General features: G+C 42.1%; 2 protein-coding genes and 1 pseudogene across 2 annotated transcripts; all 3 read left to right on the top strand.

The window, feature by feature from the left end:
- The first annotated feature begins 12,326 nt into the window (after positions 1-12,326).
- Positions 12,327-20,385, top strand: LOC143687652 (nucleoside diphosphate kinase A). Its single transcript, XM_077164815.1, has 5 exons — positions 12,327-12,454; positions 16,269-16,398; positions 18,258-18,359; positions 19,513-19,625; positions 20,076-20,385. The coding sequence occupies exons 2-5, from the start codon at positions 16,273-16,275 to the stop codon at positions 20,191-20,193; spliced, it is 459 nt and encodes a 152-aa protein (XP_077020930.1). The 5' UTR covers positions 12,327-12,454; positions 16,269-16,272; the 3' UTR covers positions 20,194-20,385.
- LOC143687650 (protein tyrosine phosphatase type IVA 1 pseudogene) lies at positions 14,094-15,759 on the top strand (annotated as a pseudogene).
- A 1,983-nt stretch (positions 20,386-22,368) lies between the features above and the next one.
- NME2 (NME/NM23 nucleoside diphosphate kinase 2) lies at positions 22,369-26,137 on the top strand. The gene is made up of 5 exons (XM_077164814.1): positions 22,369-22,500; positions 22,883-23,012; positions 23,934-24,035; positions 24,980-25,092; positions 25,881-26,137. Exons 2-5 carry the CDS (start codon positions 22,887-22,889, stop codon positions 25,996-25,998), a joined length of 459 nt encoding a protein of 152 aa, XP_077020929.1. The 5' UTR covers positions 22,369-22,500; positions 22,883-22,886; the 3' UTR covers positions 25,999-26,137.
- The last annotated feature ends 245 nt before the right edge of the window (positions 26,138-26,382 follow it).

The raw sequence follows: 26,382 nt of genomic DNA on the forward strand, positions 1-26,382 counted from the left end.
TCTGCAGGGGTGGCTCTCCTTGAGGCGAGGCAGGGCCTCCACCCAGTCACTCTGCTTTTGGCACTGTGCACATAAACACGAGATGCAGGATAAAGAACAAGCAAAAGCTCTGTACAGCAGTTATGAAGCATACTAAGAAGGGAAATCCAGGTGTTGCCTACACTAGTATAAATAAGCAGACAGCCTTAATTTAAGAGCATAAGTAGATGCATTTTAAAGATGAGAAAAACACAAGTTCTGCAGGCACCTATCACTGTCTATTAAAAGCTATTGCTATCAGACCTAGCATTGAACACACAAAGCCATTTGCAAGAAAGGAAAAATTTGCTTTGATATAATCAGAGTAGAGCTGTCTGTTAAGATTTATTTTTAGGTGATTTTTCTTTAAAAGGTATTTAAATTCATTCGAAACACTGTTCAAGATGTAGACTATACAGATCAACTTTTATCTCCAAATCAGAAAAATTAGCTGTGCCGTTGCATATTACAGGATACAGTCAATGATATGTGGACATGCATCAAAACTTTCTCCCACTGGTAACCATCATAGCCATCCAATGACCATGACATCCACCACCTCACCCTTGTGGAGCTCCACGTACTGCACTGTCTTTGGAGATAGCATCAACAATCCATTGGCACTGCACATGCTCATAAAATGGCTGCTCATCTGATTACCTGTACTCTGAGCCCAACGCAGTAGTTCTTGGTGATGCCAAGTCAGAATACACCAGTGGCATTCTGGTCGAGGATCCAGTTTTACATCACATGATAACCTGGCTTTGGTGATGGTTGGCCGGGGTTCCAAGATGCCTTGCATCTTTCTCAGTGCAGGCACAACAAAGAGATTGCAGGTGACCACGGCTGACATGGGATTCCCTGGTAGTGCAAAGATTATTTTTCTTACAGCATCAATATCTAAAGTTGCATATGTTGTTGGCAGGCTGCTGCTCCCCAGGCCCTGCAGATTTCACCAGGTGTTTATCCTTGTACAGAGACCAGAGACCAACGTTGGGCAGGAAAATTAAAGCCACCATGAATAACAAAGTCATCTGCAGAAATCTCTTTTGTTTCCTCTTCATGGCAAATCTCTACCCATTCTTGATTAGTTTACTAGAGTCCTTGAAATGGGGAAACATTCTGGAGAAACCTCAGATGTGGTCTCTTGGAGTACAGATACTTCAGAGGTGACAGAGACATGGATGTTTGGACATGCTTGGAGTGGCAACAAGAGAGAGCAGATGCCTAGACATGGGCAGAGCCCAGCAGACATCACCATGTGCCTTCCCATGAAATGCAAAGCAAGCCAGAACCCAGCGTTGTGTCCCTGAGGAGCTAAGTGAAAGCCCACAGATGATTAGAGAGGAAACCACTTGCATCAGAACCTGGAAGCAACAGAACTGGGAACAAGGACCAGCAAATGCCAGCCACATGCCTTCCCAGCTCATAGAGGTGTTCTGGATGGTATTAGCCTTTCTTGAGTGAAGGTAATCTCTTGTTGGCGCCTTAATTTGGACATTTTCACAGCCTTAAAATTGTAACTTGCAACTCATTAGATTCCCTTTTTTAAAGCCGTTCTATATCTGGTATAATGCATTTCACCATCTTTAGTAAACCAACAGTCTGTGAGTAGACTGAGAAAGGAAAAGACAAGATTGCATACTGTGATATATAAAGGAGAGAAAGGCATAAAACATTTCCTACTCCCAGAATACCACATCTTCCCCATATTTACTAGCTTCCTTAGAATTAGGCAGGGCCATTTGACTAGTTCTGGCCACTGGGCTGATAGCAGAAATGAAAGATGTCACCTCCAATCCAGGCCAAACCATTTAAGAGATGTGTGTGACCCCCCAGCTCTCTCTTCCTATTGTGGGGCATACAGACCTTGCATTGAGATAGCAGAGCCATAAGTTGGAAAGAGCCAGGCTCCCAGAGTCACCACAGGTGGGGAACTACCTGCAGAGGTGAATAGACTTTGGGTGAGTAAGAAAGAAACTGGTTTTGTTAAGCCACTGAAATGGGAATTTATTTTTTCCTACAGCATAACTGAGCCTATCCTGTGTAATATGAAAGGGACTACAACAATATTGTAGAAATTATAGATTACATGAATTTAGCCACAAGCTGCAAAGACTGGAGGAAGGAAGAAGAAAGCAGCTGAGCCAGCCTAATATGATCATTGGTAAAGACAAAGGGTGCCAGATCCATGTCAAAGATTTCCAGTAGGGGTCTTGGAGAATCAAAACACACGAAAGCAAGTGGGAGATTAAGGCTAACTCATTACCCTGAATGTTGAACCTCTTCATCCACATAATCTTTCATCCAGAGAGGTTTAACTTGAAAGAATATACCATGGTCATGGTCAGTGTAAGACTATTACAGGCAAAGAGCCCATGGTTTTACCAAAGGATTTATTATATCTTTAGAAAGTCGAAACAAGAGGAAAGTTGTAAGAGGATGTAAAAATAAACGGGGAGAGCGTCCAGGACCTTAGGGAGAAGAGATGCATGGTATTAGCATCTTTGTTCATAGGCAAGAGAAGAAAATGCAGGGGTACCAAAGGACAACAATGATGTTGAACAGACAGAGCAAAGATACCTGACATAATTTGGGTTGATTATGATTGCTAAGGTCTCACTTGGCCAGAAAAGTCTATGATTTCTGAGCTCATTACAGTCTATGGGGCATACATGGTGTTTAAGAATGTGAGGTCTTGAGCAAGAAATGATGGATTCACAGCCAGGCTCTGCCACTTAATAGTTTTGTGGCCTTGGGCACATTATTTAATATTCGAGTGCCTCAAATCCCCCATTTGTAAAATAAGAATAAGAATAGTGCCCACCTCATAGCATTGTTGCACCAGACTATGAGCAGTCTACCCAATCAACAAATATCACAGGCTCCCCCCCAAAAGCTGTCTGCCTCCCTCCCTCAGAAGCACTGGGGAGATGGTTTCCCTAAGCATATTCCAGAGCCAGAAGCAGACAGATGTCCTGAATGTGGGTTTTGTGAAACACAGGCAACTGCCTACATTGAACGGTCTTGCTATTTGCTAGGTGGGAGAGTTCTGTGGGCAGTGGAGGCCTCCTAGGGGCTCATTCCCAATTAGTGTTATGAATGTTCTCTCTTTGCACTGCATCCAAAGATGCCGTTCTGTCTTTCATGCACAGGCAGAGTGCATATAAACCAGTGTTGCTCTGATTCCTTCAATCATTAATGATAGGACAGTCATGATCTGAATCAATTCTGTTCTTTGCACAGCATCAGAGCAAGCTCTCTTGTTGGTCACAAGTTGCATTTTAGAACAACTGCAACTCTCATTTAGATTTCTTTGCATACTATAGTGATTCCCCTATGGAGGTGAGACCTATGAGTAAAGCCTTGTACACAGGGGTGTAGTCTACACATGGTGTGGTTTAGAGTCCAGACATGAGTGCTGTTTGAAGCTAGACACCTTCATAAGTGTCTGTTTCCTCATTTGAAACATGAGGATAAGAGGAGTACCACTTCATAAAGTGATTGTGAGGATTAAACTAGTTAATGCAAGGAAAGCATTCTGTGCCGGCCACAGAGCAATCTTTCAATAAATGTTGGCTATTATCATGAATTTTTATGTAACAAACAAGTGGTACTTGTCTCTTTCTATACTCTTTAGAGCCTATATCTTTATGCAAATAATTCTCACATGTGTCTCAGGCCTAACATCTCTTCAGAATCCCAGATAAATGCCTTCAATTGATTCCTGAACATTTTCTTTCTTGTATCACCATTCCTTCATATTCAGAATTATAGCAAACTCATTCTTCCAGCTGGCTCTTTCTGATCTTCCCAATTTCTGTTAAAATAATTATTGTCACAGCTTCTTAGGCGTAAAACTTTGGCACCCACCAGTGTAAACAAAGAAAAAAAACAGAAAACCACAGTCGACATTTATTTTTTTACTATGTACCAGACACTGTGCTAAATTTTTTATTAGATTACTTCATGTAACTGTGATGGCTAGGTTCTGGTGTCATCTTGGCCAGTGATGATGCCCACTTGTCTCGTCAGGCAACCACTTGCCTGACCGTTGCTGTAAGGTTATTTTGTGGCTGGTTGATAAACCAGAAGGCTGGTGTATTAAATCATCAGTCAGTTGCTTGCATCTGTGGTTGACTATATCTGAAATCAACTAAGGTGTACCTCCTACTAATAAGATAATTCAACCAGTTGAAGACTTTCAAGTAAGAAGAAAGTTTTTTACTGCTTCTCCAGCCAGTGAGCCTTTCCTGTGGAGTTCTTCCAGAGCCTTCATTGGAGCTGCCGGCTTCACAGTCTGCCCTGTGGATTTTGGACTCTTCCATTCCCATGGTTGCTTGAGACCCCTGTATAAATCTCATATTTACAGATATCTCCTGTTGGCTCTGTTTCTCTAGAGAACCCTGACTAATACAATGATCTTCACAAAAATCTTATCATGTAGGGGCTATTATCCCCATTTAAAAATACAGAAACTGAGGCTTAGAGAGGTTGAATAACTTACCCAATGTTACATAACCAGTAAGTGGCTGAGCCAAGAGTCCTGCCTTTATAATTAGAACAACAGACCCCATGCCCTGTCTTTACTATGGGATACAGCTTCCCTGTCCTTTGTCATTCAAATCTAATCAATTCCCAAATTTTATCAGGTTATCTGTGCTGGTTCGAAATGATGTATGGACCCTAGAAAAGCCATGTTTTAATCCTAATCCTATTTGGTAAAGGCAGCCATTTCTTCTTATCTCTATTCAGTATTTTATCTTTGAAACTGTAACTAGATCATCTGCCAGGAGATGTGATTTAATCAAGAGTGGTTATTAAACTGGATTAGGTAGAGTCATGTCTCCACTCATTTGGGTGGGTCTTGATTAGTTTCTGAAGTCATATAAAAGAAAACATTTTGGGAGATTCAGAGAGAGATTCGGAGAGAGCAGAGAAGAATGACATAGCCATGAGAAACAGTCCACTAACCATGACCTTTGGAGATGAAGAAAGAAAACACCTCCCAGGGAGCTTCATGAAACAGGAAGCCAGGAGAGAAAGCTAGCAGATGATGCCATGTTCGCCATGTGCCCTTCCAGCTAAGAGAAAGAGAAGCCCTGACTATGTTCGCCATGTGCCATCTTACTTGAGAGAGAAACCCTGAACTTCATCGGCCTTCTTGAACCAAGGTATCTTTCCCTGGATGCCTTTGACTGGACATTTCTATAGACTTGCTTTAATTGGGACATTATCTCAGCCTTAGAATTGTAAACTAGCAACTTATTAAATTCCCTTTTTTAAAAGCCATTCCGTTTCTGGTATATTGCATTCCGGCAGCTAGCAAACTAGAACATTATCCTAGGAATTCTATCCTAAATATAGTCCTTTGACTACTGTAATCCTGAGGACCTGATATCCTCATACTTGATCATTGATGATTTCAGCACCTTCCTAGTGGTTCTCTTTGCTTCCAGTCTCTCCCCCAACTAATCCACACTGCAGATTATAACTAGATTCTTCATTCTCTAGAACATAGCTCTTTCCCTGTCCCAGAGTAATCTTGAATAAATAGGTCTGTTCCTCTGAAAAGTGAGTAACTAAATGGCTTCAATGGTCTTTTATTTACTTGTTTTTTTTGCCATAGCACCTTTTAAAACTTTTTATTTGAAATAATTTCAAACTTACAGGACAGTTGCAAAAATACTACTAACCTCATATAGAGAACGTCAACATAACCCCACACTCCTAGATACTCAGATCCACCAACTTTAACATTTTTTACCTTTCACATATAATTTTACCTACATTCCATCTATATCTATCTACCTATCTACCTACCTATCTATCTATCTATCTATCTATCTATCTATCTATCTATCTATCTATCTATCTATCTACCTATCTATCTAATCTATCCTCTATCCATCTATCCACCTATCATCTATCTAATCATTTATCTATCCAATCTCCTGAACATTTGAGAGCAGGTTGCACACATCATACTTCTTGAACACCTGATACTTCCATGTACAGTTCCTATGACTAAGCATATTCACTTATACAATCACCTTAAGTGCAGTGACGAAATTCAAGAAATTGATAAAGCTTAAATTCTATATTTCATTTTTTTCTTATGTCCCAGAAGTGTCCTTTTGACTTTTTCTCATCCATTCTTAGTTCCCATCCAGTATCATGTATTGCATTTAATTGCCATTATTTCTTAGTTTTCCTCTCTTTCTTTTGTCAGTTGTGGAAACATGTATACGACATAAATCTTTCCATCCTAACCCCTCCCAAACATTCCATTCAGTGGATTAATCATGTTCACAATGTTGCAGTACTAGAACTTTCCTTTCCCCCTATATGAATTTTGCATTAATACCCCATTGCCTCCCACCCCTACGTCTGGTAACCAGTACTCAACTTTCTGTCTTTATGAGTTCACATATCCTCTGATATTTTATTTTTGGTTACCATGGTACTTAAATTTAACACCTTAAATCTCTAACAATCTTGTTTACCACCTTAACTTCAACAGCACACATAAAATATGTTCCTATATCCCTCCACCCCCCAGTTTTATTAGTTCTTACCACAAGTTGCATATTTATATATTATGAGCCAAAAAAAATAATTGATTCATCATTATATTTTATGCATTTCCTTTTTAGATCCTGAAGGAGTAAAAAATGGAGTCACTAACAAAAAAATTAAACTCTTTACTGGAGATCTTTATTTCTTCATGTGGCTTCAGTTAGTTGTCTAGTGTCCTTTCCTTTCAACGTGCAGAACTCCATTTAGCATCTCCTGTATAGCCAGTCTAGTGGTGACGAAATTCCTTAGCTTTTGATTATTTGGGATTGTCTTAATCCATTCTTCATTTTTGAAAGACAGTTTTGTTGTATAGAGAATTCTTAGATGGCAATTTTTGCTTTCAGCACTTTAAATATGTCTTCCCACTGTCTTCTTGCCTCCATGGTTATGAGAAGTTAGGAATTAATCTTAATGAAGCTTCCTTGTGTATGACATGTTGCTTTTTCTCCTTACAGAGAAGCTTTCAAAATTCTCTCTGTCTTTAGCTTTTGACACTGATTATAACACGGCACCGTGTGGGTCTATTTAGGTTTATATTGTTTGGAGTTCGTTGAATACCTTGGATGTGTATATTCACCTCTTTGTTAAATTTGGGAAGTTTTCAGCAATTATTTCTTTGAATATTCTCCCTGCCCCTTTTTCTCGATCTTTTCTTTCTGGGACCCCCACAATGTGTATACTGGTATGCTTGATGGTATCCTACAGGTACCTCATGCTCTGTTCACTCTTCTTCATTCTTCCCTCTTTCTGTGCCTCAGACTGCCTGATTTCAATTGTTTTACTTTTCAGTTCACTGATTCCTTCTTCTTCTAGCTCCAATATGTTGTTGAGCCCCTCTAAGGAAATTTGAATTTCTGTTACTGTGGTTTTCAGCTCTGTTTGGTTCCTTTTCATAATTTCCATCTCTCTATTGATAGTCTCTTTCTGTTGTTTTCAGGATTTCCTTTAGTTCTTTGTCCATGTTTTCCTTATCTCTTTGAGCATATTTAGGACCATTTTTTTTAAGTCTTTGTCTGGAATGCTCCGGGACTGAATCTCCTCATTGATGTTTTTTAATCGCCTTAACCTTCACCTTTGCCTGGGCCATTGTTTCTTGCTTCTTTATATGTTTTCTAACCTTTTGTTGAAACCTGAAAATATTTTGATACTTTTGTGTGTTATTAATAGAATGTAGTCTCTAAGGCATCTGCTCCTTAAGCTTGTATCCAGTTAGTTTTAAGACGAGGCTTTACTTGAATGCCAGTCACTGAGAAGAAAGGAGAAGGAGAAAGAGAAGGAGAAAGGGAGGAAGAGCAAAGAAGGAAGGGAGGAAGAAGGAAAAAAAAGAAAGCACCTTTCCAGGCTTTGTAGATTGATTTGTGTGAGTGTTCCATGCCAAAGCAGAGTGGCTACTCCAATTCTTTCTGCACATGTGTCTTGGCTTGGGCATGTACATGTGGCCCTAGGAATTCCCCATTTTTATGGATATGATGTCCCCTGTTCTCTAGGAAACAGTTTCCTCATGGTCCTGAGCACTAAACTGTATGTCCTGCAACCAGCAATCCTTTGCCTTAGGCACCACAGTTTAACTGCTCTCCCACAGTGTTGTGTAGGAGTATTCTATGAGCTGCCTTCTACACACAGGGCAAGCTCTGATACAGTGAGTTCCTCAGACCACACCAGATAGATTTGCCAGACACATACATGTTCCCAGTATGTGCATAAGGTTATTCTACTCCTTCTGGAACCAGGACTGGGGATCCATACTAGGTGCATGGTCTGTCTCCATGCCAAGCCAGTGAGAGGTTTGGGGAGGCGTCAGCCAGGGCTTGAAGAAATCCTACATCTTTTAAGTAGCCTTTTCTTGATTTGCCCCTCGCCCCGTTAATACAATCCTTTAACTGTTTTCTGGAGCTTTTAGAAAGATGTTTCTGCCGGTTCATGCTGGTTGTTCAAAGCTTCCAAGGGGGATGGAGCCCTGAAGTGTCTCACTCTCTTATCTTGATTGGGGCCTTCAATGGTCTTTTGAGTTCTAGAATTTTAACATTTTCTGATAAGCCACTGTCTTATCCTCCAAAACTTCAATGGCTTTCCACTAACTATAGCCCAAAGTCTAAATTTTTTAGATTAGCATTCAAGGCTTGTCACTAATCTGGTGACCTTTTCCCCTGTTTTTCCATGGGAGAGTCTATTAGGAATATCTAATCAGTTTCTCAGAAATTTCTTACTTTTTCCTTCTTGCATCCTTTGCTTTTGGCTATATTCCTAATCCCCCAATTCCTACAGATATATCTACTTACTACTTTTTTTCTGGGTATCTGAATCCAATCTCTTCTATAAAATGTTTCCACCACCCCATCAAGGCAACCTAGCAACCTCTCTTTTTCTGCCCACAATACTTGATATTATTAGTTCAGTTCACTAAACTTCACCTCTATTATTATTTTGGGCTGTGGATACATTTAATTAAAGAGTTATTTAGCAGGGGGTGGAAGGCCAGTGCAAAGGAGTGAATTACTACTGCCTTAGGTATAAATTTCCACTGTCAGTGATTTCAAGAGGAGGCTGGCTGATTCCTTGTCAGGGTTTCTGAAGAGGTGATTTGTCACAAATTATTTAAGATTCCTTTTAACTTGAAATTCTATAAAGACATAGTTTTCTTTTCTTTTTTGGGGGGGGGTGGGTGGGTGCATGGGCCAAGAATCAAACCCAGGGCTCCTGCATGGCAGGTGAGTATTCTACCACTGAACCACCTGTGTATACTAAGACATAGTTTTCTGATTTGGTTCACAGAAACATTTACCTGTGGAAGCTCAGAGGGCTGTTGTAGGATTGGGAAAGGACGGTCAGGGTGGAGTCATGTATTCAGGATGGCTTCCAGGAACAGATGAGATCTTCCTATTTTCCACTCCCTATACCTCTTCCTCAGTATCTGCCTGGGCAAGAACCTCTTCGACTAATAAGGCTTAAATTATCAATTTAAATGAATCTGTCTCTAGGACATGGTCTTATAGAATCTACCAATCAGTAGCATTGGAATCATTTGGGAACTTATTAGATATGCAAACTCTCAGACTCACTGAATCAGAATCTGTATTTTAACAACTCCCCAGGTGATTTCTTCTTCTTCTTCTTCTTCTTTTTTTTTTTTTGCATGGGCACGCACAAGGAATTTAACCCGGGTCCTCGGCATGGCAGGCAAAAACTCGGCCTGCTGAGCCACCGTGGCCCGCCCTCCTAGGTGATTTCTTTATACATAAAACTTTTAGAAACATTACTATAGTGGACTGCAACCACTGAAAAGGATTTTGTAAATAATTGTATTGAACTGACATTTTATGCACCCTCTCCAAAAAAAAAAAAAAAAAAAAAGAAAGAAAGAAAGAAAGAAAAAGAAAAGAAACCTGGGATTCTTCATCTAGTTATCTTTTTCTCATACCCCACATCCTATCCATCAGCAAGACCTATGGGCTCCATCTTAATATATTTCCTGTAACTAACCACTTGTTTGCATCTCCTTTGTCACCACCTATTGCAAATCATGATTATCTCTTACTTGGATTACTACTGTATTCCCAAACTGGTTTGTTTTTGTTGTTGTTGTTTCATTTAACATTAAAAAAAAAATCTTGAAATAATTGCAGATTCAAACCAAGTTCCAATAAATGGACAGGGTAATCCTGTGTACCTTCCTTTAGTTTCCCCCAGCGGAAAAATCTTGAATAACTATAGTGTAATATTAAAACCAAGAAACTGACATTGGTACAATCCACTGAATTCATTCATATCTCACCAGTTGTACATACTCATTTGTCTAGTTCTATGCAACTTTATCACATGTGTAGATTCATATAACTGCAACCACAATCAAGATACAGAACTCTTCCATTATCACAAGTCTCTCATACTGCTCCTTTATAGCCACATTCATACCCTGTACCCTGCCATCTCTAATTCCCGGCAAACATAATTTGTTCTCCATTTCTCTAATTTTATTTCAAGGATGCTATATAAATGGAATCATACTGTATACAACCTTTTTGACACTGCCTTATCTTTTTTTCCACTTAGCATAATTCTCTTTAGATCCATTGAAGTTGTTTTATATATCAACTGTTTTTTTTTTAATGGCTGAGTATTTCATGGTCTGGATGTACCATGGTTTGTTCAACTATTCACCAAGTAAAGACCACCTGTTCTGTTCCTAATTTTTGACTAATGCAAATAAAGCTGCTACGAACATTTGTGTTCAGTGTGATTGTGTTCATTTTTGGTGTGAACAGAACATAAGTTTTCAATTCTGTTCAAGAATGCCATTGCTGGGTGATGCTGTAAATTCGTGTTTGGTTTTACAAGAAACGGCAAGACTGTTTTCAAGAGCGGCTATATAATTTAAAATTCCTATCAGCAATGCATTGTGGGTGATTCAGGTTTTCTGCATCCTTGGCGGCATTTAGTGTTGTTACTAAATTTTCATTTTAGCCATTTGACAGTGTATAGTGATACCTCATTGTGGTTTTAATTTGCATTGCCCTAATGGCAAATGATGTCTAACATCTCTTCATGTACTTACTTGCCATCTGTATATCCTCTTCAACGAAATGACCTGTCTTTTGCCTACTTTCTAATTTTTTTTTAACTGTTGAGTTTTGAAAGTTCTTTATATAGTCTAGGTATAGGTCCATTATTAGATATGTGGTTTGCAAATATTTTCTCCCACTCTAACTTGTCTTTTCATCCTTCTCACAAAGTCTTTCCCAAGGCAAAAGCTTTTAATTTCGATGAATCTAATTTATTAACTGTTTTCTTTTATGGATTTGGCATTTGTTGTCAAATCTAAACATTCTTCCTTTAGCCCTCAGCTCGGAAGATTTTCTTCTTTTTTTCCTAGACATTTTATAGTTTAAAATTTTATGATCTGCTTTGAGTGAATTTTATATAAACTGTGAGGTCTAGGTCAAGGTTTTTTTTGCCTGTAGATGTCCAATGGCTCCAGTATCATTTGGTGAAAAGTCTCTTGATTCCACTTTTGTCCCATCTCTTCATCCATTCCCCTCACGGCAGTCAGAATGATTTTTAAAAAATAAGATGATGTCATTCTCTGTTCCAAACCCTACAATGACTTCCTACCACAATCTGGCCCCTCTCCAATGGGATGCCTACCGCTGGATGTCTTCAGTCATCTGGAATGCTCCCCCACTTCATTCAGGTCTAGTCTATTATTACTGTCAGTTCCTCAGAGATTTCCTCGACTAGACTTTTTCTTTTCCAACTAGACTTTGAATGTAGCCTTCCTCTTTAACTTTTTCCCCTTGCCTTGTTCTTTATAGCACTTACATAAAACGTTATTATACTACATATCAATTTATTGCTTATTGCTTGCCCCCCTTCTCCCCAAAACCCCACCAGAAACCCCAAGAGTTTACTGCTATATCCCCAGGGCCTAGAATACTGCCTAGAACATGGTAGGTACTCAATTATTTATTGCATGACTTGCTGAAAAAAGGATTGAATAAATATGAGGGAGCAGTACGTCAAATTTATGTAAGACGCTCCTTCAGACTTCGTGAATGGTCTGAGCGCCACCTCTCGGCGGTACCAGTTTGCTTAAAAAAACAAAACAAAACAAAAACGAGGCCGCCTGCCGGAAGAGCACGAAACTAGTGCCGGAAATTAAACATCGGAAGTTTGCGCCCTAGAATGACATCCTACCCATAGAAGGAAGCGTGGACGAATGGTGTCTTCTAAAATGGGACCTTCCCTGCCAGACCTCAGCAGAAGCGTTCCGTGTCCGTCAGTGCTGGGAACCACGTGGGGCCGGGGCGGGTTTCCGGTGTCTGTGGCAGCAGCCAGAGTTGAAGGCCAAGCAGCTGGAGGGGTAAGAGGGGTTCCGGATCTGGAATAGCAAGAAGAATGGGGTCCGGGATGAAGAGGGCGTTTGACGTTCGCCCTGAGAGGCGGGGGGGCGGGGGGGGGGGGAGGTGTGTGTGAGATGGAAGGGAAGGGATGAGGACCCTTTGTCAGCAGGTGCAAACCTGTCAGTGCACCTCCCACGCCACGTGGACTCGCCTTTGTACGTGGCTGCCTTTCACACCGGGCCGCGAGGTCTGGGGTTGTGCTTTATTTGACTCTCTCAAGAACAGTGCCTGGCCAATAGTTGGCGCGGGGTTTGTTGAGTGAATCACAGTGTTTGTGTAGCGGGGTTTGGAGAGGGACATTTGTAGGAGTGATTTCTGTTTTTTTTTTTAGCCCCATTTTCTCCTGGCAAAGCCTTGCTTTCATCTGGGGTTCTCCAGATAGCCTTTGAGGTTTGGTATCTCTTTTTTCGAGGGGAGGGGAGATAATAATTTAAGACGTTTTGTTCGCTTTTCCTGAGTGCTAGGCCATGTGGCTAGGTATTGGAAATTCGCACAGAATTAAACCAGCCCTCTCTGCAGGTCACAGACCAGACATTTATGCAGAAAATTCAAATACAATGTTAAGGTGCTGTGATAGGCCGTAAGTAAAGTATGAAGGCCAAGAGTCAGGAGGTGGCTGCTCTCCACATCAAGGATTGTCTTCCAAGATGAGGGGCCTTTCTCATTGTGTTGACACAGAGCAGGTCATGAGCTGATTCTCCTCTGTAAAAGGAAGAATCGAGATTAGATGCTCTCTAGACTCCTTTCCAGCACAGTAATCTGTGAAATTACAATCTCATATCAGATATTACTAATGACTGTAATTCTTCCTCCATCTATTGTTTATCCGCTAGTCAGAATATTCACTGCATCTTAGGGTATAGCATAAGTTGCATAGGGTTGGGGTTGGGAAACAGGTTGGACCCATTTCCTCATTTGTAAAATGAAGGGGTTGTAATGAAACAATCTAGAAAACTCCTTCCAGTTCTAATACCATGGCTGTGGCACTGGGTCAAACCTTGTTTCTTACTGTCTTGTTACCCTATGTCATTTTCACATGTAGTTTTCCCCATCTGGATTATTGAGAAAGAGGATGTCTTAGTTTTACACCCCTATCTTAGTCTGTCACTGTATTGGGTATACAGTAGGTACTTAAAACTTACTGAGGGAGCCTGGTGCCACTGCCACCCCGCGACGACCACCACCGCCCCCTGTCCTGCAGCCACTGCCTGTTTCGCCGCCGCCTTGGAACCAGCTGTATGATTAGGCCACAATCTTCAATGAGTAAACATATTCCTCAGTTCTGTGGTGTTCTTGGTCACACATTTGTGGAGTTTCTGAAGGGCAGCGGAGATTACTGCCAGGCACAGCACGACCTCTATGCAGACAAGTGAACTGTAGAACTCATTAGTACTCCACCAAGAAACCCCCATAAGAGTGGTTAACCTGGACACAGAAGTGTTGAATTGAAATCTGCAGAGCATTTTACAAGAGTTCTGATCTGGATGGGGTAAACCTCAGTGCACTACTTTAAATTGCCTCAGTATTACTGGATTGAAGAATCGCTGCTTCTTGTTAGGAGGTCCATTTCATTTCCCATTCCTCGCAACTTCATACTCAAAGCACTGAGAATTTCAAGTGGAGTATATTGAAGTAGACTTCAGTTTCTTTACATCGTTTCTGTATTCAATTTTTAAAATTTTTTCATAGCCCTTTGAGTGTTTTTAACTAAATTAACATGGCTCGAATGAACCGCCCAGCTCCTGTGGAAGTCACATACAAGAACATGAGATTTCTTATTACACACAATCCGACCAATGCAACCTTAAGCAAATTTGTAGAGGAACTTAAGAAGTATGGCGTTAGCACAATAGTGAGAGTATGTTAAGCAACTTATGACACTGCTCTTGTGGAGAAAGAAGGCATCCATGTTCTTGATTGGCCTTTTGATGATGGTGCACCACCATCCAACCAGATTGTTGATGATTGGTTAAGTCTTGTAAAAATTAAGTTTCGTGAAGAACCTGGTGGCTGCATTGCTGTTCATTGTGTTGGAGGTCTTGGGAGAGCTCCAGTGCTTGTTGCCCTAGCATTGATTGAAGGTGGAATGAAATATGAAGATGCAGTACAGTTCATAAGACAAAAGCGGCGTGGAGCTTTTAACAGCAAGCAGCTTTTGTATTTGGAGAAATATCGTCCTAAGATGTGGCTGCGCTTCAAAGACTCCAGTGGTCACAGAAACAACTGTTGCATTCAATAAAACTGGGGTGCCTGATGCCATTGCCTTGGAAGTGGAACTTGAGAGAGGAAGAACCTAATTTGTCGTACATATTAGCCACCATGTCGGTGAATAAGTCCAGTTGAAGCTTCCATAGGAGTATTGAAAAGCAGTTTTACCATGCTACAAGTTTGACAGAATTGCAGCCTCTATGTTTAGGTTACAATCAGCTTGTTTGGACACTTAGCAAAAGATTTCTTGCTGGTCAGCATTTAAAATGGGCTTATCATTTGTGACAGTTGACCTTTCCTGAAATCATGCAGTATTGAGTTATAAGTCCTCTTTTAAGTCTCTTATGCCACAATCTTATCAATATATAAGAAATTTAGAGAGATTAGCTGCCAAAATACCCAGCACAATACTTGTATATTTTTAGTATCATTCAGAATTTAAAATCCCAGGAACTATGAACACTCTAGACCTTATGTGGTTTATTCCTTCAGTCATTTCAAACATTGAAAGTAGGTCTGTTTGGTTATCTGCCTGGTCACTTTATGTTTACATCTCCCACATTCATACCAGTATACATCAGGTTTGCACAGCCATTGAATTTTGTTAGATTTTTACCAAGTCTTACGGTGATTATTTAATGTCTATAACTCATTTTGTGATGTTAGAGAAAACCTCCATTTTGAAAATTGACATTGTACAGAAGCACATGTCTTTAATGTCTCCAGACAAAAAAGCATTACAGTTAATTTGATGATTGCACTTTAGGGTGCAACTTAACCAGGAGGGCCTGACAAATAAATGGGAGGGGGCTATTAAATATTTTTAGTAAAGTGTTGCTTTTGTCTTGTGCGGAACATGTAGAATATGCTCTTTAATTTAGTAAATATTTTTTAAAGGTAGACATGCTTTGTGAGGGTAGCTACAATAATTCTTAATCAAAATTTCTGAAATTCTTGTAATTTTTTTCCATATCTATTGAAGGTTGTTTACCAACTATTTTTGTTCGAAGTGTGATTTTTATTTTTATTTTTTCCCCAACCTCTTGCAAAAAAAGAAGTAGGTTTCTGCTGATTCAGCAGACATCTAATATATGCCTTTTGAGCTGTGTAACTTAATATTTGGATACTTGATAATTTGTTTTATTATGTAACTGATAAATGGTGATGTGTATTAATGTTAGTTTAACCATATATTTATACTGTCTGGGAATGTGTGGCTATAGTTCTGTGGGAGAAATAATTTGTCAGTGTTCACCAGCTTGTAAAAACTTAGTGCGAAAGCTTAAACATCTAAATAAATGATGAAATGCAAAAAAAAAAAAACAAAAACAAAAAACAAAAAAAAAACTTACTGAGTTAAATGGGATAGAAATTGTAGCCCCTGTGTTGTACCCTTCCCCATTTTGGAAGATTAGTTCATGGATTAGGGGATTGGTTTTCTACCAGAGAGACTTGGAGTTGACATGACAGATTTAAACCAGCTTCATGGGGTAATCCTCTTGAGAAGGATAATGATGTGGACAGGATAGTCAGTGCTGTTCCTTTTCCCCATCTGCTTTTTCCCAGGACCATGGCCAACACCGAGCGTACATTCATTGCCATCAAGCCTGATGGGGTTCACCGGGGCCTCGTGGGAGAGATCATCAAGCGATTTGAACAAAAGGGATTCCGCCTTGTTGGTCTGAAATTCTTGCTGGTAAATGGATTTCATTCTTCCTGTTTCAGTGCCTTTGTAGTATAGGGGAACATGGCAGATTAGACTCTTTCTTCCTTTTTAGGTTTCTCTGTGGTTGTGGGCACAAATATCCTGAAATATGGAAATCCTTCAGTGCCCTAGCATCGTGACTGAATCGTGGAACAAATCAAGTTATTTGAGGAAATAGAAAATAGTCTCTCTTTTCCCTTGGCACTGCAGAGAATCACCTATTACTGCAGCAGTGTAATTTCTGAGTTGGAGCTTTATGGCATTTTTGAGCTTCTGGTCTTGAAGTTCCTGAGCAGATAATTTTAGAAAACTGTCCCCCAACCCCCACCCCTTGCCCCCTTGAGGCAGTTGCTTTTCAGCAAGGAGTCCTTTCCAGAGGCTTTGCTTACTAAATTAGGCTTTGAAGGTAAAATGAAATAAAAGTATTGTTGATCAGGCATTTATTATGTGCTGGGCACTGCCTGAGGCATTCTCACATTTTTCTCATCTAGTCCTCATGACAACACTGAGAGGTAGGGATTCTTATTCCCCTGGTGGTTAGGGATGAGAGGCTGAGGCTTGGAGAGATTACATGACATGCCTGATAACACATAATTGGCGATGCAGCTGGGATTTTAATCCGGGTTTCTCTGACCCTTAAATGCATATATTCTCTCCTTTAGACAAAGTTTCTTATCAAGGACATGGATTTGGTGAAGAATGGGAGGAGGGACAGCTGCCATGAGTCAAAAGGATTATTTTTATTTAAATCTGGGGAGGAGGGAGGCAAGGGAAAACTAGATGTCTGTGATCTCCCCCCACCCCAAAAAGAAAGAAAGAAAGAAAAAAAGCCTGTGATGTGTTTTGTGGACTCAAGTTAATCAGAAACAATTGAAATTAAACAGAGTATTCCACTATTAAAAGAGTATTTTGATAAGGGCAGGCCAAGTCAGTGGTGTTGGGAGACTGCTACTACACACCCGCATGTTTAGATTGGAAGGGATGAAGTGAAGGGTGAATTGCTTCTCTGGGATGATTACATGACCATATAATTTTATTTTGGCAAGTGAAGGGTCCGTCAGGTCCTGAAAAGTAGGATATCTTGGATGTGTTTTTGAGCAGCAAATCTCCACATTTGTGTGTATCAGTGAAGTGTGGAGTGTTTATTATACACTGTAGTACCACAGAACTGGAAAAACTAAGGGATCCTGGTAGAACCATAATGAGTATATGTAGTGGTAAAGAGAACACAACTCAGTCAAGTTAGATGGCTAAGCATAGGGTTTGTTCTCTAGCTAACTTGTTTCCCACATACCAGCTGTGTAGTGTGAAAGGTTTGAGTTCATTCTTCAGCAGAATTATTTATCGCTAGAGGTCATGTCCTTTTGAGCAGTTTGCAGATATCTGGAGGAATTGCACAGTCACTACGCTGGGCTTTTTTTCTCTGACTTAATGTGAAGTGTTCCTGGCAAATGGCCTGGCTCAGTTTGCTGCTTATCAAATGCCAGGACCATCTCCCTCAGCTCCCTCTAACACTGTAGTTGGGGCTTACTCCGTTATTACAAATTCTTCATATTGTTACATTTCCCTGTCTATAAAACGAGATGACTTAGATTCAATTCTAATGTTCTTTGGTTTTATTCTGACCGATCAAGGCCAATGGGGGTAAAATTGGTACAAAACCAAAGAAAACATTTTTTCATCCCTGCCATTCTTCCTTCTGATACTGTGGACCTGTGTCGGGTTATAACAGATTCAGTGAGCTAAGAGCTCAAGTATTTAAGAGCAGGGGGGATGAGTGGGAATTAACTAGATTGCTGGTTCTTAGATGATTTAGCGGTCCAATTCTCATCCTCTACTCTGTGGAATAGGCATCTGAAGACCTTCTCAAGGAACACTACATCGACCTGAAGGACCGTCCGTTCTATGCTGGCCTGGTGAAGTACATGCACTCAGGGCCAGTGGTTGCTATGGTGAGTGTGCATATGTGGGAGGTTGATGTGAATGACTCAGCTGGGAGTGGAGGAGAGTGAGCATTGTGGTTATGATTCTTATTTCTGATGCAAGCTCCTCATTGATGCCCAGGAAATTATGGCTGGGGATTGGACAGTTAGGATATGAGTTTGGCTCTTTGACAAAGACAAAGCATTTGCTTCCTGAACTGAAGACCCATGGTTGGGAGAGGCTAGGAGAGAACTGTCTGATTGCAAGCTCCTAGAGGCCAGGGGGATTGTCTCCTTTTTTTTGTAAAGTAGTTTTACTACTTTATAAAGTAGTTCCACTATTTTATAAACAATCCATCTGGGTTTATAATCAATGGCTCTTACTATAATCACAGAGTTGTGCTTCCATCACCATGAGATCTTCTCTTGTTTATTGCAGTAGTTCTTTACCAAGTATGTACTATGTCAGGCCATCTTCTAGACACTGAGAGTACAATTATGAACAAGACAAAATAGTCATCTGCTTTCAAAGTTTTCCTTACCTACACTTCTCATCAGGGGAGGGTGGACAGACAAGAAATAAATTAAAAACAAATATATATCAGATAATAATTAATGATATGCACAGAAATGAAATAGGATGATGTGATAGCGAGTGACCACTTTAGATTGGGTGGTCAGGAAAGGCTCTCTGAGGAGGTGAATTTCAAGAGGAGATCTGAATGATGAAAAGGAGCCAGCCATGCACAAAATCACAACAAAGAGCATTCCTTACAATAGAAACTGTGTGTCAGGGATCTGAGATGGGGATGAGCTTGGCTTTTTGAAGTAGGGAAAGCAGGTTGGGATGGCTGAAGTGTGATGGACGAGAGAGAAGATAGGATGACATGAGTTCAGAGGTGCGAGCTGAGGCCAAACCATGGAGGGCAGTTGGTAAACCATGAGAGGTTTTCACTTGACATTTTAAGTCTGTTCTGGCTGCCCTGTCAAGAATGGATTGTAAATAGGCATGAATGAGTGCAATATTCTCAGTTTTGGAACAAGTTGGTACTCTATAAATTCTTGTTCCCTGAATGAATGTCCATCTTAAGGGGGAGGTGATTTTTCTTTTTTTGAATTAATAGTTGCCAGATTTTCTGCTGAGATGGGTGTTCTTTGATCATATCTTCTTTTGTCCTTGGAGGTGTGGGAGGGGCTGAATGTGGTGAAGACAGGCCGAGTAATGCTCGGGGAGACCAACCCTGCTGACTCCAAGCCTGGGACCATCCGTGGGGACTTTTGTATTCAAGTTGGCAGGTGAGATTAAGTGCTTATTACCTACCTTTTTCTAAATCTGAATTAGCTGCCAGAAGAAGTTGGGTTCCTGAGCATGGGGACAGACATGGTACCATACACAGGTTGATTTTTTATGCAGAGCTCATTGTTTTCTTCTCCGTTGAGTTGGTGTTTGCCTTTGAGGGCTATCTTCGGTCACTGTGGTTGTACCTCTCTGGAGAGCACAGAACCTGAACCAGCGCCCTTTGCCTGCCGTGGTCCTTCCTGAAGGCTCTCACTGCCTGCATCAGTATTGTTGAGGGGCTGGGTATGGGAATATGGGAAGGGTCCTCTTCATCCGTACATTAATGGTAGCTGAGGATTTTTTCTGCTGTAGTAACTGTAAGCTTTCTGACAATGGGAGTGAGGGGTGCTTTTGGGCAGGTTAATCGTTCTGCTGTTTATAATGTGGCCATCTCTTTCCCCACCCAGGAATATCATTCATGGCAGTGATTCCGTGGAGAGTGCAGAGAAGGAGATTGGCTTGTGGTTTCACCCAGAGGAGCTGGTAGATTATAAAAGCTGTGCTCGGGACTGGATCTACGAGTAACACGAAGGCAGAAGATGGAATTTTTCCCACCTCATTCGCTCTCCCTCTCACAGTAGGGGACCAGGCTGTAGCACATCTGGTTACTTCCAGAAACTTCTTAAAGTCTGGAGGGAAGCTCTTTTTGAGCTGTGAGTGTTCCCTGAACAGTGTTATATATGCTGCCGTCAGATTAAAGTGTTTCATTCCAAAGTAGGCTTCATGGAGGAGTTGGTTACTTTGTATTGCTGTATTCATTTTTGAAAATTTTTTTTGTTTTTTCATTTTCATATACTCTGGGTAACTTAAGCTAATAGAGAGCACATATAATTTATGAATCACTTATATTAGCTTGAGAGATCACACAGACATAGGCATTCTTTGCCAGTCCCTCTCCTTCTACCATGTTTCCCATCTATTCTTGGCCCTGAACCAGTCTACAGGCATCTCTAGATTGTCAAGAATGTACTGGGCACGGAAAATTCCTTGGAAAGAAAAGATACCCTTTCTGCTCTTGAGAAGTTCTCAGGGACTCAAGTGAATGGGGGAGTGTGAGAAGTTGTAAATACTACCCAAATCCCAGAAGCTATGTGGACAGTTGGGCTTCTCTTGGGAGCACTAGGCATGGCCTGTTTTATGGGTTCAGATGAGAGTGCCCAGACTTTGGAGAATGAATGTGTGGTGAGGTGGAGAGTTAGAACTACCTTGTTTAAGGTATAGTCAGTTCTCCCAGGAAGGAAAGGTGAGACGAAAGCAGAGGGCTGGTGCTAACTGTACCAGTAAGTAGGTACTTCTGACCCAATCAAGGGTCAAACTCTCCAGAGAGGTCTCCAGAGAAATTTTCAGATCTTTCCCATAGTTGACTTAAAAAAATTGTTTTTATTGTGGTAACATATATATAACACAACATTTCCCATTTTAACCATTTCGAGTTTACAATTCAGTGGTGTTAATTATATCCACAATATTGTGGTACCACCTCCATCTCCATTACTCAAACTGTATCACCCCTAACACAAACTCTTCCATTGCCCCAGACAAACTTTTACATTACCCCAAACAAACTCTGTGCCCGAACTTTGTAAGCATTAATCCCCCAACTCCCAGAACCCCCCTTACCCCCGGTATTCTGTAATCTTTCTGTCTTTATGAATTTCCTGCACCTAGAATCTTGGAAATTCAATAGGGTGTAAAAGAGGCCTGTATTCTCATCTCATTTAATCAATTACAAGTTATCAGCGTAGTGCTAAGAACACTAAGGTGACTACACATGCCAGAGCTCCTGTGTTTGATTCACAGTACTGAGGGGAAGGATGTCAGTTCTTAGTGGGTAAGCTGAGAGGAGGGACTTGCTGACTCCCTTGGGCAGTTGGGCAGGTCTTGACCCAAGATGTCACACTGGCGCTTGGTCCTTTAGGGTGGTTACAGTTCTGCCAGGTAGAGAGAGGGTGGAATTGTTTGCAAATAGATGGCAGGCCTGATTTCTATGAGAGATTCTAGATGCCCTTGACAGAGGTAGGCGTCTGAAATGGAACTGGACGACCTGATCATAACATCGTTCTGGTGGGTGGGGATTGCCAACTCAGGGTGGGAATGGAGTGGCTAAAATGGGTCTAGAAAGGTAGGTGGGGGGACAAGCAAGGAGGGAGCAGAGCATACCTTGAAAAGCACGTGTGAACGCCAATCCGTGCTGAAGGAGGCTCCGTGAAGGCAGAGGTAAGGTCGAGGCCACTCGGGGGCTGCCAATTAGCTCAGGTGAGAGGTGGAGGGCTTGAGCCAGGGCTCGGGCAGAGGGGATGGAAAGGGTAGGCGGGATTACAGAGGGGGAAGGATAAGGGTGGAGGGCTTGAGGGAGGGCTCGGGCAGAGGGGATGGAAAGGGTAGGCGGGATTACAGAGGTGGGAAGGATAAGGACTTGGTGAGTGGGATGGTGGAAGTAGATGGTATTGGCCGAGGTAAAGAAATCAAGGCCAAAAGCAGAAGCAGGTTTTCGTGTGTGTGTGTGTGTTTGTGTGTAGGGGGCATCTGGGGGTGACGGGAGGCACTGAAAATATGAGGAATTAGATTTGGGACGTGTGCAGTTTTGCTCATGGGAGGGACATCAAGTGGAGAAGAAATCACTTCCTGCCTCTTTTTGGAAATCAAGGGCGTGGACAGAGTCCTCCGGCCACGTCCGCCACGCGGGTTGGGCGGCGGGGCCCTCAGGGGTGTGGCCGCCGCGCTGCCGGCTCCGCCCCTCCTCCGCAGGCGGCTAGCGCGTCGGGTGGTCGTTCCAGGTCTCTGCTCCGGCAGCGCCGCGCAGCCGCCGCCCGGCCCCCAGCCAACTTCACGGTAAGGAGGTTGTGAGCGCTTTTCCCCTTGACTTCCTCCAGCCCCCTTGACCGGGTGTGTGGCGTCGTGCGAACCTCAATCTACAGGCGCCCTCCTTCCGCAGGCCCTCGCGCGGGGTCCACCCCGGACCCCCAGGCCCTGAGCTCCCCTGGGACGCCTGCCGCATCCCCTCCGCGGCCCGGTTGGGGTGGAAGTGGCCGGAAAGCCACGTGTCCTTTTGGCGGCGCGCCCGGGTGCGGTAGGAGGTAGGAGAGGCGGGGCGGATGCGGACCGCGCGGAGCCGGGCAGGCGGCCACGTGGTCTCCCGGGGCCCCGGGTTCGCGACCCCGCGGGGCTGCGACCCCGCGGCCACCGGGATCCTGAACGGACGTCCTGCCCGCAGGACCATGGCCAACACCGAGCGCACCTTTATCGCGATCAAGCCGGACGGCGTGCAGCGCGGCCTGGTGGGCGAGATCATCAAGCGCTTTGAACAGAAGGGATTCCGCCTGGTGGCCATGAAGTTCCTTCGGGTAGCGACACCCCTCCCCCGTCCTTGGTTGGGGGTGTTTTTCCTTACCGGCAGCGGTTTGTTGCCGGCTGCTTTTGGAATTGGAGTCCCCCTTTGCTAATTTCAGCCCCGCGGAAATCTTTGCCCTGTATCCCTCCCCAGGGCTCTTATGCCCTGCTGGGGCGGGACTGCCTTTCCGGAGACCCGGCTGCTGGCCGGACAGGCGACCTTGGGAAGGTTAAGAGGAGGTAACATGACTTCTGCATCAGGCTGGCTTTTTCCCCCTGGGTGCGTCCAAGTGTGTGGACCCGTCACCCTGCTTTTCCGTCTCAGGAGGGGAGCAGGGAGTGAGGAAAGCCTGGGGTCCATACACCTTCCTGCACCAACATATGCACAGAATTATGACTTGGAATCCTTTTGTGTTATACCCTGAAACCATGGTTGAGGTTTATGTAGGTTCCCCTTTACTCTTCCTCTTAGCAGGTTCCCTTGGTATAGGGTAGTAACTATATTTGGGGAACAGATCTGGACCCTATTTTAAGAGATAAATACTGAATTTTAAAGTAGGCTCAACAGTGAGAAGAGAATGTTCTCAGTTACCATCTGAAATGTTTAAAACGATATTGCCAATAGGCCAAACCTCAGTCTGATATATTTCCTTAGCTATACTTGATTGCAGCCAACATTTATTTCCCTAAATGTAGATGCTCATACCGCCTACTTCTTAGATAACAAAATTGTCATTCACATTTTGAGGGTGCTTTTATGATCAGAGCAATTTTTCTGCTAAAATTACATCAGTTTTGTGTTTTTTTATATGCACCTTATGAATGTGGAGTAAGATACAGAATGGACTTTTAAAGGGCCTACCATGTTAATGAGGGGTAGGAGCCGTATTTCAGTCTTTCCAGCTTGTTTTCTAACTGGCACTTCTCTATGCCAGGCCTCTGAGGAACACCTGAAGCAACACTATATTGACTTGAAAGACCGCCCATTCTTCCCAGGGCTGGTGAAGTACATGAACTCAGGGCCCGTTGTGGCCATGGTGAGTGTCTGGGAGAGGTGAGGGGGGGCAAGAGAAACAAGGGCTAATCTGTGTCTTGGTTTGCTGGATGCCTGTGTGTTCCCTTTATAGTTGTGGTCCCCAATTATGCCAGATTCCTTATTTTACAAATGGAGCCTGCTGGGGTTGTTTAATTAATAGAGTAACTAAGAGTTTGGGAGGTGAAAGGAAAGGGAATCAGACCTTAGGAAAAAATAAGAAAATTTTATGGTAATTTCTCTAGAAAAAATAAGAAAATTTTATGGTAATTTCTCTGGCGTTGAAATACAGTACCACTGCATACAGAAAAGTGCTAAATTTCCTTGGTTGTTTTACAGGTATTTTAGTCATGTTTCCTGGATTTAGGAACATTTCCCCCCTATTTTTTCATGAAAAATTCAAACATAAGCGAGTAACACAGGAACCAAAAGTTGTCTGTAATCTTAGACTAGAAAATAAGCAGTCTTCTAGAGTGGTTTTAAAAAGTAGATGGCATAAAAGGAAGGCATCGATATTGTGTAATTTGAGAAGGTAGATCTACTTCCGTTTGAGTTTGATTTTTTCTTCTCTCCCCTGAAATAGACTTTCCTCTTTCATGTTAATATTTGCCATCTCTTGGCGCTGGTAGTCTTCGGAAGCCATTGCCACTGCCACCATTGCAGCCTGATTATTTTTCTTCTCTACTCCTTCATCATTATTTCTTCTCAGTATTTGTAGCTGTGTAATGATTCTTCAGTTAGCTTGCTTATCTCTGGACTCAGCTAATCTAGGACGTCCCTAAGTCAGGTAGACTTTTTTGTATCCCAGCAAGACATTCAGAATGGAGCTTGTTATATAGGCTTCTAATGTCTACTGGAGTTGATAGTCATGTCACTGCTGGGTAGGAGATGTTTGCCCTTGATGATATAATGGCAGATCTGCTGCAGTTCCTTTTCTTTGCTGTTAAGGTCTGGGAGGGACTGAATGTGGTGAAGACAGGTCGAGTGATGCTTGGTGAGACCAATCCAGCAGATTCTAAGCCAGGCACCATTCGTGGAGATTTCTGCATTCAGGTTGGCAGGTGAGTCCTAGGGGGGAGTTAACTTTTACTTTTCCATTTAAATGAGGTATAAAGCAGCCATTTTCTGTATATCCAATTTTAGAGAAATTTAAACTTTAATTTAGGTGGTGATTATCATTGGCTAAAGCTTTGTCAAATAGCTATTTTCCTAGGCTACTTAAAATTTTAAACAAGGCGCTGCCCAAGGGAGCTAGCTGCACATAGGTCCTGTGTGGCACAGCAGAAAGCTCCGAGTATGGGAAAAGGGATCTAACCTTGGCTTTGTCCTTTTTGGTTCGATGTCTGTGGGTTTGTCACTAATTTCAAGGGTCTCTGTCCAAAAATGGAGATAATAGACTGGCCAACTTTAAAGAGTTGTGAGACTCACATGGAATAGATTGTGAGAAAGCATTTAAAGAGATTGTCATTAGGAAGAATGCACACTCTGGTTTGTTTCTGTCAGTAAGCAAATTCAGCAGAAATGACTCAATAATGAACACATAACATCCTAGTTAGGGTTGTGGCCTGGGGTACATTTGGTTAGTCCTTCATTTTTCAGAATTTGAGAAGGAATGTTTAATGGCATTAGCAGTCTTGGGGATACTAGCGCTGTTTGAGGGAAAATGGGAAAGCATAATAAAATTCAGTCAGTTCTGTAGTTGCTTTTAAGAGGACATACTTTGTGGGTAATTAGTTCTGCATGCCAGTTTAAGCAGCAGTTTGGCCGGACAGGTCTGCAGTGGCTGTCCTTGCTTTACAGATGTTTGTACTTTTAAAACATGGTAACTAATAACTGGTTTCTTTCTTAGGAACATCATTCATGGCAGTGATTCAGTAAAAAGTGCTGAAAAAGAAATCAGTCTATGGTTTAAGCCTGAAGAGTTGGTTGACTACAAGTCTTGTGCTCACAACTGGGTCTATGAATAAGAGGTGCACAAAACAGCAGTAGCGTTGGCACTGCTTGATGTGTCCCTGAACACAGCTCTTCATTCCACAGACTTGGAAGCCATAGAATTGATCATTCTTTTCTAATGTGTATAAACCAATAAAGCCTCTGGGAACTGGGTGCAGTCTCCTGTGCTTACTTGATACTAAGCTGAAAGAAGTGACTTGGTTCCCTTGCTATAACAACATCATGCAGAACTAACTAATGCTTTTTATTATGGAAGAATGATCTGATCCTATTCTCAGTGCCTCAGCATACCTTGAGACTGAAGGAAAATAGTAGAGTGGGCTAAAGAGGACAAGTGTGTCATTGGTTGGGTATCTTAGGAAACCTAGTAAGGAAATAGGGAACATAATAACCCAACT

Source organism: Tamandua tetradactyla, chromosome 6 (assembly GCF_023851605.1).
Source record: "Tamandua tetradactyla isolate mTamTet1 chromosome 6, mTamTet1.pri, whole genome shotgun sequence".
In the NCBI taxonomy this organism is placed as follows: Eukaryota; Metazoa; Chordata; class Mammalia; order Pilosa; family Myrmecophagidae; genus Tamandua; species Tamandua tetradactyla.